Source organism: Aulostomus chinensis, chromosome 12 (genome assembly GCF_037954235.1).
Source record: "Aulostomus chinensis isolate RoL2024-O1b breed Wild chromosome 12, RoL_Achi_v1.0, whole genome shotgun sequence".
NCBI classification, from domain to species: domain Eukaryota; kingdom Metazoa; phylum Chordata; class Actinopteri; order Syngnathiformes; family Aulostomidae; genus Aulostomus; species Aulostomus chinensis.
In genome coordinates this window covers 11,333,642-11,348,982 of record NC_141331.1, presented here as the reverse complement: position 1 = coordinate 11,348,982, position 15,341 = coordinate 11,333,642, and the positions used below count along the sequence as shown (strand labels likewise).

Genomic DNA, 15,341 nt, shown 5'->3' with positions numbered 1-15,341 from the left:
TTGAATCAGCAACCCTTTTGGAGAATGTCTGGCTTTAGTTATGTTGATTTTAAAGCTTAGAAATGAAGTTCAAAACGAGCTTTCATCATTTTCACTGTGCAAAAACCTAACTTTTTGGTGCCTCACCAGCCATATGGCACAGCCAGGTTTCCGCAGTCATGTGACCGGGGCAGATGTTCAGCGGTGATGCAGTTGCCAGTCATGACTTTTTTTTAAGTCGATTCTGATTATTGCTCGAAAGGAGTCGAGCAGTATCACTCCACCCAACCAGCATGTCCTCAACAATCTGGTTAATCAGGAAACAAGCATAAAAAAAAATAGTTCTCAAAATAGCGGCGCAGCCTGGCTCAACAGTAATGACTCACCACCATCTAGTAGCACCTGTGTGTTGACAGGCGGGCTCAGAGGGGCCGTCATCAGCGGCTGCCCTCTCCTGAGACCACAGAGGTTTGAGCGGAAAATAGATCTGTTCATGATTCATTTTCTACAAACGATGCACACGATGAACTTTTGAATGATTTAATAGACACTTTTAAGTGTCTCAACAGTGAATCCCACACACGCCAACAAACCCTCATGCAAATAAACAAAGTTTCAGGGATGAAGTGCTTTGACAATAACTTGATGAAAATGTTTCAGGATGCTGAAATTCATTTCTGTCAGTGACTCCAGTTATCGTGACTTAAAAGTGCATTTATCAGGTTTAATGTTGCATGATTTGAAAGAAGAGAAGATTATTGATGGCTCCTTAATTGCACTCTTGTGATTCAATCCACTTCTTCCTCATCTGAGCTCTGTGCAATCCGGCTGGCGTGTTCAAGGTAGTCGAATTCAGAGAACTTGACCGGAAGCTCGTTCCACTTGGTGCACTTGCTGATCTTCTTCTCGCCAATCGTCACAACGAAGTTTTTCACGTGGAGGCAGGGGCACTCGATCCCACGGTACAGCATCATGGAGCCCCATCTCTGCAGCAAATAGAGTGAATCAAAGCACATCTGAGGTGATGTTCTTTGTTTCTAGCCAAGTCAGTGACAAATGAATGGTTACACCCTTGGCTGACAAATGATTTGTGGAGCTGTGGTCTTATGGGCTACAGGTGGATTTTCTCCTCTGAACATTTTCTCCTGGGTCAGAAAACAATACTCCCTTCACACTAAATATGTTGCGCATATACAGATAAATACAATAAAATACAACTTCGCCCCACACCCATGAGAGCAGCAGAAACTGCCAGAGTTCCAACAGTGGAAACCATCTGCTCCAGAGCTTCCACTACTGTGTCCAACAGAGCTAGCATTAATGTTAGCGGTGCAAGTCTACCTATGAATGTTTACACATGGGTATTATTTCCCTAGAAAAGTTTTTCAGTTTATTTCCATCCATCCATTTTCTATTTTGCTTAACCATTAAGGGTTGCTTTGGGGGAGGGGGCAGCTATCCCAGCTGACATTGGGCGAGAGGCGGGATTCACCCTGGACGGGTCGCCAGTCGGTCACAGTGCCATTAGGGTTTTAGTATCTTGCTCAAGAACACTTTGAAGCGATCCTTCGGTTGCGAGACGGCCACTCTACCTCTGAGCCATGCCGCCTCCTTTTCAGTTTATTTGAATAGAACAATTACATAGACAACATATCACCAAAAAAACACTCAACAGAACATCCAGAAATCATCCAGACATCCATTTACCTGCCCACAGTCCTTGCACGCTATGAAGCCATTGGTCTCATAATCCACATGTCGCTCTTGAAGAGAGGTGTTTTCTGTCTGAATGAAAAGTTCGCTGTGAAAGAAAACCAAGATACATTAGATTATCCCTGCAGGGTGTATATCATTATCAAATTAAAGGCATACAATTGACAGTAAAAGTCCCCTAACACCACAAGGGTGGGGTACTGTTAATATTTCAAAGTACCAGTACTGTTCTGTCACTGCAAGTAACAAAAAATAATTTTCAGTTCTTCTTGAAAACAAGCTTCTCAATTTCCAGGTGTCCAAAAATCCATCCAGAAATCCCACAGACTCTGAGATGTTCTACAATAACAAACTGCCTGATTGAGGGACTCATTTCTGCTCCGTACTGCTGGTACAGTTAAAGGCATCAAGTCCAGTACCCAACCCTACTACACATCTGCAGAAGGCTCGGGATGGCGTACAAGTTTCATCAAAACTGCGATCCATACCTAAATTGCGGTGAAACATTGACTCTGTGCATGCTTTCGATGATCTCGATATCTTCTCCGCTACACACATCCTTGCTGCAACCACGACACTTTAGCTTCAGCTCCGATGGGTTCTGCTGCTTGATGCTCTTCTCTTTTGCACTTCTCAGTCTCACCCTCTCCTCCATTATAGCCTGTAGCTGAAACTCTGTGATCTGATGAAAGGAAAAACATCTCACAGCCCCGTAGCCTTCAATTCAATCTCACACACCCAAGATTACGTATATAGATACGGAATACATGGCCAGGGTTAAAAATTTGGGGACAGGGAAGCTTCTGGTTTCCGTTTTCCTTGAAGTAGTGGTGACCAATCATGTTTAAGCAGGCCTGGACCGTCTCTGTAAACAGTCCATGTGGATTCAAGAGACAGAGGACATTTGCTGAAATGCAAAGTCGGTAAAATGACTGAAGTCTTGAGGACCCAGCGAAGCCGTTTCAGTGTTTTTAAACTGCTACCTGAGTAAACTACAAATAAAACAATCAGCTCATATTCAGCGTCTTTCAACTCACTGCAAATGTCTCAAGTTACTCTACGAAATGAAAGAGGACTTACCTTTTTATCATATTCTTCCTGTTTTAAGGCTCTTATTTTTTCAATGGCTTTGTTCATCATCTTCTGGCGGTACTCATTGACAGTCTCCTTCTCAGCCACCCCAGACCCCGACACCTCAACCAGAGTGTAGGTGCTGTCCTCAGCTCTCGCTCTGCCTTGGGCCTGCAAAAGCACACAACCACGTAAAGGCAGTCACCTTAAAGGTATATTTTGGATTGGTTGAAGTGGGCCTGTGTGATGTAGTCCCCTTGCTATGGAGGACAACATCATACAGTCCCACTTCAACAAATCTGAACTATCGCTTTAATAATTGGGGTAATTCAGCACAACAGTATCAAATGAGACTGCAGGACATAATATTAATAATTCACACAGTCCATCACTGACCTGAATCATAGCGATTTCATTGGTCACAAGGCCATATCGGATGACAAAATTGCAGGCCCGTATGTCTAAACCTTCCTCTGCTACTGTGGTAGCGATCAGCAAGTTGACGTCTCCAGTGCGGAATTTGCTCAGTACATCTTTTTGCTCGGCCTGAAGAACGCAAATGTGAATTGATGCGTAAATTGGGTTTAATATGCAGCTGCTGGTAGGGAGACTAGAGAGTAATGCACACTCACAGTGGTCATTGGTTTAACAACACTCTGGTCTCCTCCTCCAATGAAATGTGAGGCTTTCACACCTATGTCAGCAAACTTGGGGTTTTCCTGAATCCACTGACTTAAAGCAATGGCACTGCGACGCGTCTTGGTGAAAATGATCCCTCTGGCCTCCTTCCTGCCGCTAAACTCCTGCAGAATATTGGTTCTCAGTTTGGACAGACTGTCATTTTCATAGGCAGGATTGTCTGCAAGCGTCTGAAGCTCCTTCTTGTTGTCTGCAGGATGGAGATTTCATGATAGAAAAAAAATGAATGCTGATGCACAAAACTTACAAACATGTTAGGGTACGTGGTGGGGTTTTACCACCCTGCTCTGAGGTCATGTGTTTATGGACATTGGTTTAAATAAACTGTTTTATAAATCTACTAACGCTATTTGCAGTAAGTGGTTCATGTTCTAGCAGTTTACACTTGCTATTATTTATGGTTTATTTACACCATAAATGAAGTTGTTTGCTTGCATCTTTGACCATGCTCCTTACCAAAAAAGGTAAGTAACACTTTTGAAGGAAAGTTCGTTAAGAGAGAAAACTGGGCCTACTCTTAAGAGCATTCTATTTACACAATGATGCAGAAACAAACTGAACAAACGTATTATCTACTAAAATAACAACAAGGGCAATATGTTACACAGTCTATGTAGCAAATCTCTACCAGTTGTAGTGAAATTCAGTCTTTTAGCCTTTGCATCACCCTTCTGACAGACTAGTTCATTTATTTTCACTACTGTATCCAACATAAATTAAGGAACCATATACACAACATGCTCAGATTTGTTTTTCAGGAAATCTCTGGAAATGTTTTACAAAATAAGGCAACAGGTCAACAAATTTTTCTCCTCTGACTGACTCAGGCACACACTAAGACGGCCCTCGTCCGTTCTTGGGTCCTTTCTGCCAAACCAGGAAGCACTAATGACATTATGCCAAACCACAACATAAAACTGAAGGAAAAAAAAAAACAAAACTCATTGCTGTAAACTAAATGTTTGTTACTCTTGTTTAGAGATGGGAACAAAAATAATATAAACCTGATGTTGCTTGAAAATTGCAACTAGTTACTTCCTGGGATTCAAGTCACCTCCATGTCTGAAGAGCTTGTCACACAGGTAAATAAACAGCTAAGCTAAGGTCTGGTAAGCTTAGTTTAGCAAAAAGACTAAAATAAAATAGGGAGATAAATGGTCTAAAAAGGTCTACAAACACCTCTAAAGCTAATATATTGTTGGCTAAATTCTGTACCAAGTCCAACGTATGTGTGTCATTGGGGGGATGTTGTCTATTTCCTGAAGGTTCTACTTTTAGCTACATTAAACTAGTTTTAGCTAATTGCAGGTTTAGCTAACAGTAACAGCTAACTCTTAACATTTAAAAAAGTCAAACTGCTCCAATAAGTTTCTACTTTGAGGATATTAGCTTGTGTGAACATGGTACCTATGAACAAGTTGAAGAGGAACCTCTCCGTCGCAGTGATCTGGATGGTATGCTCCAGTTCTGAGGGACTTTTCTTCTTCATCTCCTCTTCTTGGTATTTGTTCAGGCAGCTGAAGGCGTCGCACATGCGTATGGTGTTGCTGAGCTGCAAACCTTCATTGTACTGTCGAAGGTGATCTGCGCAAACTCGCACCTTCTGATCTTCTTCTTTTGCAGCTGAAAAAAATTAAGATCAGGTTTAGTTCGTCATCAGCGAGAAGGAAAAGGGCACTGAAGGAAGTTGTGCTCACCTTTTCGCTCCATTTGAACAACCCATTGTTCATAATTCTGAGAGCCCAGCTCACAGGTGGGGTTCAACTCAGCATGGGTATGAATGGTGTTCATGATTTTCTTGATGACATCCCCGAAAGGATCCTGAAAGATATTTGGTTGTACAAATGTAACCCTCATAATGCTATCCTTTAGAAAAGTGACGGTGAAACCATTTTGTTGTACCATTTTTCGGCCTTCAGCTATCACAATTTTTTTGGTGAGCTCCTTTTTGTGTTCTTTGAGGTTCCCCGTCATGATTTTGAAAGCATCCAAGTTGGCGCAAATCTATGAAATAGACAGGTTTAGAGGAGAAAACATTTTTGGATTATTTCAATCTGACAAAAATACACTGTTTAAGATCAAACTTTGAGTGGAAGTCTTGAAACTGAGTTGCTGCCCTGTGTGCAGGCGCAGTGTGGAACACTGGAAACAGCTTGGCTGAGTAAGCACGGTCCTATGACTAAGACAGAGGAAGCGGCAGGATTTAGATAAACAAAAGATGAAATAGTTCAGTAAAAAAAGAAGGAAAAGGGAAGGAAAATTTGTAGACTTTACATTTCGTATGGACACGAATACAATTTAACAAATTGCACAAAAATTTTATTTGACAGATGTTAGTCAAGATTAATTAATCTCCTCTGTGGCTTTTAAGGACAGAATGCAAGAATCTAAAGACAATCTGTCAAAGTCCCTGAGGTGTGAATTTCACAAAGACTTTGGATCCTGCAGGGACATTATTTACAGCTAGATTTATTTTGACTCAATTTTTTCCAATCCTGCTCCACAGGCAGTGTTTTGGTAAGCGTATTTTGGTTTAACAGAGCTACATGAGGTGTAAAGATTATTGGCAGCTTTGCCAAGGAGGTCATGTTTTCAGTGTTTGTGTCTCAGCAGGGTTATGCAAAAACTATGAGGCTGATTTTCACCAGACTAGGGAGAGGAGTGTAGCATGCACCGAGGAATAATCTCTTACATTAGTAATAGCACAACCTGGTGGAAACAGGAAATGACCTGAAGATATTGGGTTACTGTGAAGACTGTGAATTTCTGTTTAACGGTGTTACAGTGTCAAGCTGGACAATTTTGATGTTTCGCCATAGAATCCGAAACTGTTGTTAATGGATCGGAGTCCAGGCCTGTGGACATCAAGAAGCTGATTTGAAGTCATAGCGTCGCCTAGTGGTTACAGGAAGTGAGCCTCATGTAACTGCTCACGTGGCATACGGCAACATATAAAGTACGTGCGTTCTCTGGCACCACCTAGTGGATGCAGGAAATGATATTTGCGGCGCGGTGAGCGCATAAGACTGCTCTGCCGTGCAAAATCCAAATATTATCAGGTTTCACCTCGCTCTGGCTTTCACCTCGCTGCGCTCATTGCTCCCTCTTTTATTTGGCTTGCCTTGGCAGAGGTATGCCTGCTACACTGGCTGACGTGTGCTCATATTTCTGTCGACACAGGTGTGGACAAAAGCCGAGAGGGGTATGTACTCGCAGAATGTGCTCCTCTGCTTTCTCCATTTTTGTGGCTCCACCAACCCCCGGCGAGGCAGTAAGACCCAGGATCTGAGGGAGAGAGACTGGCTCCTTCAGCTCCTTCTTCAACCTTTTGTTCTTGTGCCTCTGCTTCAGGTAACGCATCATGATGTGATTGTAGACCTCTCCCTTCCGAGTGTGGTGACACTCATCTATTACAATCAGCGACATATCTGTTTGAGGGTGACACAAGAAAACAGAAACTTAGGAAGCAGCCTGTTACTTCCTTGATTCCAGTATTGCAACAATAGGTGAATACTGTTTACAGTTGTATGTATCGTTCTGCAGCTCCCTCCATAACATCCAGAAAAAAAGCCTACATTTTTCTCTACCAGGCAAAGCTATTTTTATCTCATTTATTTATGTTTCTGGAATGAGTTGATGGTGGTTTTCACTCAGCCTGTAGGAACTGTTCCTCCAACAAAACCCAGCTCTTTTCTAGGACACAGCAATTTAAGCCACACTGTGGTATACTGTTGAAGACATTACTTACTTAAATAACCTATTAAAACCGATTCTATATGTTTGTTCAAGTAGACAATGGAGAAATTACAACCATTCCCATCTACAAGTTGAACCATAGTGATGTAAATGTGTCCCTGGAGGAAGAGAGTATATAGAGAGAGGCAGCTTGATGTACTGTGGGTGATAGAAGCTCTCATGTGGATTTCATGAGCTTCACACTGATGGCTTGAACAGACGTGTGGCCTGGAAACCAGAAAAAAAAAGAAAGAAAGGAGGAAGGGGGAAAAAAAAAAAGCACATGCTTTCAGGCGTTTCAACAAACAGCATATGTTCCACTGAGGTGGCTATTCCACCTTGGACTACTGAGTGCCAACAGGAGCGAAGAGCCGAGCCTGAAGACTTTGACAAAATCCTGTCAGGTATCATCGGGGGAGATGATTTGTGTCCTCTGGGTGGCTTTCCATGACAAAACCTGTCAGTGTGTGGGGTTTAAGCCTGGACAGTTCTTGGCTAAATGTTTTAGGCAGACTTTCAAAAATGAAGAGATGTTGCGACCTTTGAATTGAATTTTCTCCCCCCCCCCCCCCCTTAATTTTGTTTACGCACGACCAATTTAAGCTGAAACCAAAGTACATTTTTGAAACGCTGAATTTTTTTTCATAACATTGTTTCCCAAACTTTCTAGAGACCCACATTTGTTTTTTTTAAAAGGAGACAAAGAATCCTTACAAACCCTCTTTCGAGGCTTCAGGTTATGAGTTTGATTATTTGAAGGAAGAAAGTACTGGAGAGTGTTTCTTCTTTGAAATCAGAGCAAAGAATGAAACTGGCAGCTTTTCTCGATGGAAAAGATGTTTTTTTTTTTCCTTCTTCCACTGCACGGCTCCGGCGACAGTGTCAGTCTGTGATAGACAGATGGTTCATTCAGTCACCTGCCAAGAATTTCTTGAAAGTGTCCACCTTGTTCTAAAAAGATTCTTTGGGTGTCCTAAACCGTCTGACTTGTCAGGTTAATACACAATAGAGCTTGTGTATGAATAATAAGCGGAACATTCCTGATCATTTTCTGCTGCTCAAACCAAACATTCAGAAAAGGTACGTATTTGATAAATCGCAACTTTGTTTCAAACACTCAAGATTGAAAACACGTGGACTGCAAATAAAGACCTTAAGGCTACGGAAGACATTCTCCAATCTTATTTGGGCGCTCCAGATAAAAATTTCCTGCTACCCAACTTTGGGTCACGACACAGTCAGTCTCTGGGAAGGAGGGCGGGTGGCAGGGGGTGGGGGGGCACTTATGGTTCACGTGTTGGATTCTTTTTAAAAGGAAACAAAGGATAAAACAAGATCGTAAAATCCCACCTTTTAGGTCCACTCCCTCGTCGTCCCCTGACTTAGACCTGTCCAAGTAGTTCTCAAGAATCTGGGCCGTGCAAATGATTACATCATTTTTCCTCATGATCTCTGTGAAAGAGATTTTCAACTGGGAGGCTCCGCTGACTCTTGCCACTTTGTAGGTGTCTTTCAGAAAAGGATTGAATTCTGTAGCATAATGTTGCTCAACGAGAGGAACCTACGGGAAACCGGAACAGATCGAATTTCTCAACAGTGACACAGCAAAAGAGAATTCAAGAGAAAATTAAAAAAAACTAAAATAGCTGGATTGTTTTTGGAACCACAAAGCTCCTGAGGCAGAGTGTGTTTGCACTCACAATAACTTCAGTGTTATTGTTTTGTTGTCAGACGCATTCTTCCTAAATTAGTTATGTCCTCTACTTTTATTTTTCACTTTGGTTGAGACAGTCTTTACAATACAGTAGGTTGTTGAAGTCAAAAATGTCTTTGAGTATTAAAGAACAAACCCCGACGATGTGGTTCAATCACGTCGTTTTATAACTGGAAAAACTAATCCAAAATGGAGTGGGTTTTTTTTTGTTGTTGTTCCACTGTAGAAGAGTTCACATACATGCCAAATAGTAACAGAGTGCAGGGAAACCTTATGGCATGTAATTTGTGGTGAGCTGACCCACATGTGCAAATTGACTGAAAGATAGAATGTTTTCATTGGATATGAAAAGCACCAAAGTGGGTGAAAACTATAGTTTGAAGCTGTAGGTTGACGTGGGTAATAGTACCTGGGTCACCAGGACGACAACCTTCCCTGATTGCCGCTCCGCCCTCCTGCCGTCCAGATGTTTTTTGGTAATATAAACTGCAACTCTGGTTTTACCACTTCCTGTCGGGAGGCATATGATGATGTTTTTCCCCTCTAAGGCAGGTCTAGCGACGTCCATCTGATAATCTCGAAGAACAATATCAGCTTTTTCGGAGCCTTCAGCTGCTGCTCCTGGTACTGACTCACTTCCATCTGTAACACAGAACACAGATTCACTTCTATCCGTGTCAGCAAGCCACAATTACAGGCGTAACATGCAGGGGAAAGCATGTCATTGTTTGTGGTTTGGTTCGGTACTGGAATGTCATGTCAACGGTCATATGAAAAGGGCAAAACATTCAAGCATATTCAAACACTGAACGTAATGAAAACAGCACCTTTTTTAGAGCAGAATCATACCCAGTCACACATAACAGCAGTTAAGATAAAACCCATCACCAACAGACACTATTGAGACTACAGATGTCGTTGTTTGAGTACAAATGCATATGTGTCATCTGACCCTTTTAACATGTCACTAATCTGAAGCTACAAATCTGGGATTAGAGCCAATGGAACTGTCTCAAATGTTTCCCAAACAATCAAGCCAGCACTTCTTTGCACAAGCTAACATCTGCATGTATTTATGACTCATCCTGATTTTCTCAGCCTACTTGGAGCTTTTATTTCATCACATGTCATTTTGGTAATGTAACCATCATCTTGAGGTCTATTCTGACAGTATTTCTGTCTTTCCCTCTGCTTTGTAAGGATTGCAGGGTTACAGCATTACAGTTTGATCATTTTCCATGACTTTTACAAAAAAAGTACAGGCAAATTTCAATACTTTTCCGGGTTTTTCATGACCCTATGAACCCTGGGTGATTCAAGCAAACTTTCAGCCAAAAAGTGTCTTTTGCCTTTCAAGTACTCACAAATAAACATCTTTGAGTTCAGAAAGATGCTTTACCCCCCTCCAGCACTACGTCATTGTTTCTCCAGAAAGAGCCAGCAATGTATAGTTAGCTCAAAGCTAACGGTTATCAACAACCTAAAATATTCATTAACAAGCTACAATTTTTTTTTGTTTATTTGCAGATTACTTGATGCGGATTATGCTGGACGATGCACTTAAGAGTTTGTTATTGGACATTTCTTGGCAATTTTGTAGTTAGCCATTATTAGCTTCGAGCTAGCTATACATCGCTGGCTCTTTCTGTATTAATGAAGTAGTGGAGGAGGGAAAAACACTTTTTCACGTACACTTTTTGGCTTCAAGTAATTCCCTTCATTCAGAAGGCTGTGATTTATTTTCTCTTTCTAGACTGGGGAGAGGACAACTGAGGCTCGATGTACATTTAAGTCCCCATCAAACTCTCAGCTTCCCCCAATAATGAGTTCAAACCCCCTAGAACATTATTGTTTCTTCTCAGTGCAGACAGCTTTTCGTTGCCTTCGTCAAACTTAGCATGTCATTACTATCTGAGGCAAAGACTTGCGTGTAAGTAAACAGAAGTTTCTGCTGTTGGAAAAAAAGTTTTAAACAGCAACTAGAAGTAAATTGTGGTTTGAATAGTTGCCTTTTGAATTCTCACCATCAGTTCCAGGAAAGCAAACAATCAGCTGTGTAATATTAGTTCGAACCCAAAGCTGGTTCTTTCAATTCAGTGAAACTTTGCACAAGCATACTGTCGACTCGTCAAAGTTATCTTTCTACTCTGTTCAAACCAAACAATCTGCTCGACCACAGCCAAGTTTATGACATTGTTCAAATTACAAGACAAGCTGCAACCTCAGATTATGGAAATAAAAGACAAGTTTCCTCATTTTGCATAATCATTTCCAATGCCTTTTTAGTCCACTTCTTCTTCTGTAAAGATATTCATAATGTCAATTGTGTCACAGTGGAAAGAGAGATCATTTCAATGGGGGAGGGTTCCACTGCACAACTACTTGAAAGAGGTTTTTTTCCTTTACATTTCTTTTACAATCTGCCAATAGAAGTAAGCATGTGGTTTTCATTTGACACGCTGGCTGGTCTCTGTTCTCTTTAACCTCTGTGAGGTTCATCATTCTACACACATGAAACATATTATTCAGTGTTGTACAGGCAGGACACAGAGAGGTTGTCTTCCAAAGACACTCTCGCAGCCTTTCAAGATAAAATGTGCGTTATTTTTTTATAGACTCAATTTTGGCGTTTAGTCAACTGGGACAGGAAACAAGAAGTTACACTAATAGCTGCTGTAGAATTACTAGCATACTTAAAATACTCAACAGTGTCAAGTGAGTGATTCAGGCCCACCTGGTTGTAAACATACTGGCAGCAGTTCGGATTCGGTGGATTCGCCATTGTAAAGGTCTGAAAAGAAATGAAACAAGTCACCTTGTTCACTAGGAGTGGAAAAGTTCACACAGTGGACCGTTTGCTTCAGTGTGTTTTGTTGCTGCTTTTCAAACACTCCAAATATACCATATATCTTTATTAGGGCTGCACCGCTTCAGCAGGCCCAGGGTTTGGTTTGGGTTGCATTTAGTTTTTAGGTCACAGTTTCAGTTGGCTTCATTCTGACTTGTACGAGGAGAAGAGAACACATCCCCAGCATGAGTTGAGAAGAATAAATAACAATACTCACTACAGCGTTTTGCTTTCATTTACAGTCGCCATTATGTCTGCACTCTTCCCTGTAATGTCTCAGTGAGGGTAGAGCTAATGAGTCATCTGTGTGTGTGTGTGTGTGTGTGTGTGTGTGTGTGTGTGTGAGAGAGACAGAGAGAGAAGAGAGAGAGAGAGAGAGAGAGAGAGAGAGAGAGAGAGAGAGAGATGGTTTTTATTACCTGTTGGAGACCTTTTCTGGTCTAAACACTAACCTTAGCCTTAATGAAATCCTACTATGGAACAAAGTAATTTCCCAAATTCTTGGTTAAGGTCAGGCATTAATGGATTAGGGTTAGGATTAGGATTAGGCTGTCCAAATGAATGTAAATCAATGGAATGTCCTCACACATAGAACAGTGCAGTTGATAAACACAATCTAATCTAATCTCAACAGCTGTAATGATGGTCAGAAAGAGGAAACAATAAAATCAGCATAGATACCACCCACAGTTTATGATTAGCTGATCTGGTGTTGATATGTTTGGGATCAGGTGTTTTTTTCCCAAAGGAGTAACTGTAGAAACACACGAGTTGAGTTATTTGACTGATTTGAACAACATGAACTGAATCAGGATCATCATATCCTAATAAGCAGGCGGGGGACAGAACAGTAAAAATAATCATTCTTAAATTCCCCTTCTTTTCGTTATATTGTTGGACTAGGACAAGAGTTTAACGAGGGTTTGAGATTAAAGCTGATCAAGTGGACTTCCTTGTCACCATGCCTGAAAACAGCTGAATGGTTCGGTTCTCCACCAAATATCTGCTGGAAGAACGGTGTTCCAGCTCCCCGGCCGTGTGCCCTAAACTATGTCCTAGGAGCTTGAGACGGCCCAGCACATCCATGTTATTACTTCTATTTGTTAGTCACCTGTCTGCCTAGTTGTGACTGATCATTTAACAGAGGTGTGAGGACCTGTGGTTTTATCAATCTCGTTGGCCACGCTGACGTCCATACATGCTGGCTTATCACAGCTCTTCTTCGTGGCTGCGTCACTTCCTGTAGCCTCATTGATTGAAGACGGTTTCTCATCTGAGGCAAACAAACAACAAACCAAATCATCATCAGGAATAAATATTTATGCAATTATAGTGTGTGTGTGTGTGTGTGTGTTCCAGTATATAATCACCTCGTGCGTCACAGTCAAGCATGCCTCCAGTCAGCTCGTACAACTTCTTGTGTTCAGTTTCACGCAAAATGCTAACAAATTTCGAGAACCATCCAGGTCGACCTCTCACGATTTTTGCCAGGAGTTGACGAGCTCCTTCTTTGGGTCCTTTGTTTTGTATCTTAGCTTCAATCTGGAACATGAACATTAGGAGAGCAGACTGCTTATACATTCAGCCTCAGGGTGTCCTCAGCTAGTAGACTTGCATTTGATCCTTTTTAAGTACATTTAAAAAAAAAAAAGATTAAAATAATCTCTCCTATCAAGCCAAGCAGTGGGGTACCTTACAGGAGTGACACTTTACATAAATATGCAATTACAAAATAAACAGAAATCCATGTCAGTAAGAATCGGCATGTATTATACATAAAATGATGATGATAATAACGTGGTTCAATACCACATGATTATGTTTTTAAATAAATCTTGGGCTGCACGGTGGTGCAGTGGTCAGCACTGTCACCTCACAGCAAGAAGGTTCTGGGTTCGAGTCCCGGCTCCATCACGGGATCTTTCTGTGTGAGTCTGCATGTTCTCCCTGTTCCTGTGTGGGTTCTCTCTGGTACTCCAGCTTCCTCCCACAGTCCAAAGACATCAAGAGGGGACGAGGCTGATTGATACTCTAAATTGACCGTAGGTGTGACTGTGAGTGTGAATGGTTGTTTGTCTCTATGTGTTGGCCCTGTGATGGACTGGTGACCTGTCCAGGGTGAACTCTGTCTCCCACCTGAAGGCTGCTGGGATAGGCTCCACCCCCCCCCCGCGACCCTTAACACGATAAGTGGTAGAAAATGGATGGATGGATGGGTATCTTGACATTCAATTTGCTTTGAACAAATAATGCATTCCTTCAATTTAAAAATACATTTTGTTTACAGCCCTTACACTCTTAAAAAAAACCTCCCCCATGACTTTAAAATGCCTGTTATTAAATTCCATGACTTTTCCAGGTTTTCCATGACAGTATGAACCCCGCTTTTTGGACTTGCTGCCCAGACACAAGCTGCAGGCCTCTGGAAACAAACCAGAGCGTATGTCTGCCATCTTGTGGCCAATATTTGCACTGACAGTTTTAAAAGTTGAACTGAACGATTAAAAAAAATGCTCCAATTAATATTGTCATTGTATGAAAAGTAGTGTAGACTAGAGTTTAGGACACTTGAGAGTAACTTCGCCATTTAGACAATGCAGTGGGAGTGTGTGCCGTCACATTCGGGCTCAGGTGTGGTACACTTACGTTCTCCATATCCTCTTTCGTGAGAAGTTTTTTCGAGAAACAGTGAACACACACCGCCGAAGTCTTCATATTGACCAGCTCCGGAGACAGAAGCTGAATGAGGCGGACGCAGTAGTCGTTCTCTGCCACCACTTCGGGGTTCGGAACGTTGTTCTGCAAGTAGTCCGCCGCATACTTTGACCCTCCGTGTACCAAGGCGTCCACGAACGCCTGGAACCAGCCTGTGGTGTGTGGCTTCTGAATGACGGCGCTGATGAGGAGACTGGCAGCCGCCGAGTTACCTTGAGTAATCGCCATTTGTTTGATGTGTTCCTTTTGTTCGTTTCTGATGAAATGTAAATGATCCAGCGCCTGCTCCACCATAATAAGGTCTAGTAACCTGGGTCTTAAATCCTCGATGAGATTTTCCATTGTTTCATCTTTATCGGGCTCCATTTTGCCTCAGCAGACAAACCAAAATATTACTCTGCGCCAACCGCTGGTGATCGAACTTCCTACTGAGCAAAAAAGTGCTGATTCACTACATCTAACAACACAACACACTTTCATTTTCGGTTCTCCCAAAACACACAATTAATTAATCTGACCGCTAGATGTCAGTATTGGCTTTACAAAGAGATCTGTAGTGTGTATGGCTGCTAGTGCAAGTTGTTGAGTTTATCTAGTTAAGTTTTTGCGCAGTAAAAAGTCTGAGTATTGTAGTTTCCATTTCTGTTTCTGTTGGCCCTTAAGTATACATTAGTTGGAATTAATGAAACGTTTCTTTCATTTCAATAAATGAAATTAGTTTCAGTCTTTTGGATTTTTGTTACTCAAACAAGGTCAGTTTATAGACCTCAGTTAAGTTTTTGTGTCACCATATTGTTACATATATCCACACCTTTATGTACTTTATGGAATTTAGAGATGGAAGTAGATTGTTAAAGCACACCTGTA

The 15,341-nt window shown here is 41.7% G+C and overlaps 1 protein-coding gene across 1 annotated transcript; it reads right to left on the bottom strand.

Annotated features, from left to right (window-relative positions):
• Nucleotides 1-521: 521 nt before the first annotated feature.
• ifih1 (interferon induced with helicase C domain 1) lies at nucleotides 522-14,947 on the bottom strand. Its single transcript, XM_086220114.1, has 16 exons — nucleotides 14,406-14,947; nucleotides 13,130-13,301; nucleotides 12,916-13,032; nucleotides 11,646-11,702; nucleotides 9,321-9,553; nucleotides 8,548-8,758; nucleotides 6,673-6,890; nucleotides 5,365-5,466; nucleotides 5,160-5,283; nucleotides 4,870-5,085; nucleotides 3,396-3,652; nucleotides 3,160-3,309; nucleotides 2,773-2,934; nucleotides 2,181-2,374; nucleotides 1,687-1,780; nucleotides 522-965 (listed from the first exon to the last, which is right to left on the bottom strand). Exons 1-16 carry the CDS (start codon nucleotides 14,838-14,840, stop codon nucleotides 768-770), a joined length of 2,940 nt encoding a protein of 979 aa, XP_086076240.1. The 5' UTR covers nucleotides 14,841-14,947; the 3' UTR covers nucleotides 522-767.
• Between the last annotated feature and the right edge of the window lie 394 nt (nucleotides 14,948-15,341).

What these genes read in the sequence shown, in the direction of transcription:
- ifih1 (XM_086220114.1), bottom strand. Translation starts at nt 14,840, where the DNA reads ATGGAGCCCGATAAAGATGAAACAATGGAAAATCTCATCGAGGATTTA. An exon ending in TGTTCAAATGGAGCGAAAAG is followed by an intron (nt 5,086 to 5,159) that starts GTGAGCACAACT and finishes AATTTTTTTCAG; the next exon opens with CTGCAAAAGAAGAAGATCAG. An exon ending in ATGAAATCGCTATGATTCAG is followed by an intron (nt 2,935 to 3,159) that starts GTCAGTGATGGA and finishes GTGCTTTTGCAG; the next exon opens with GCCCAAGGCAGAGCGAGAGC.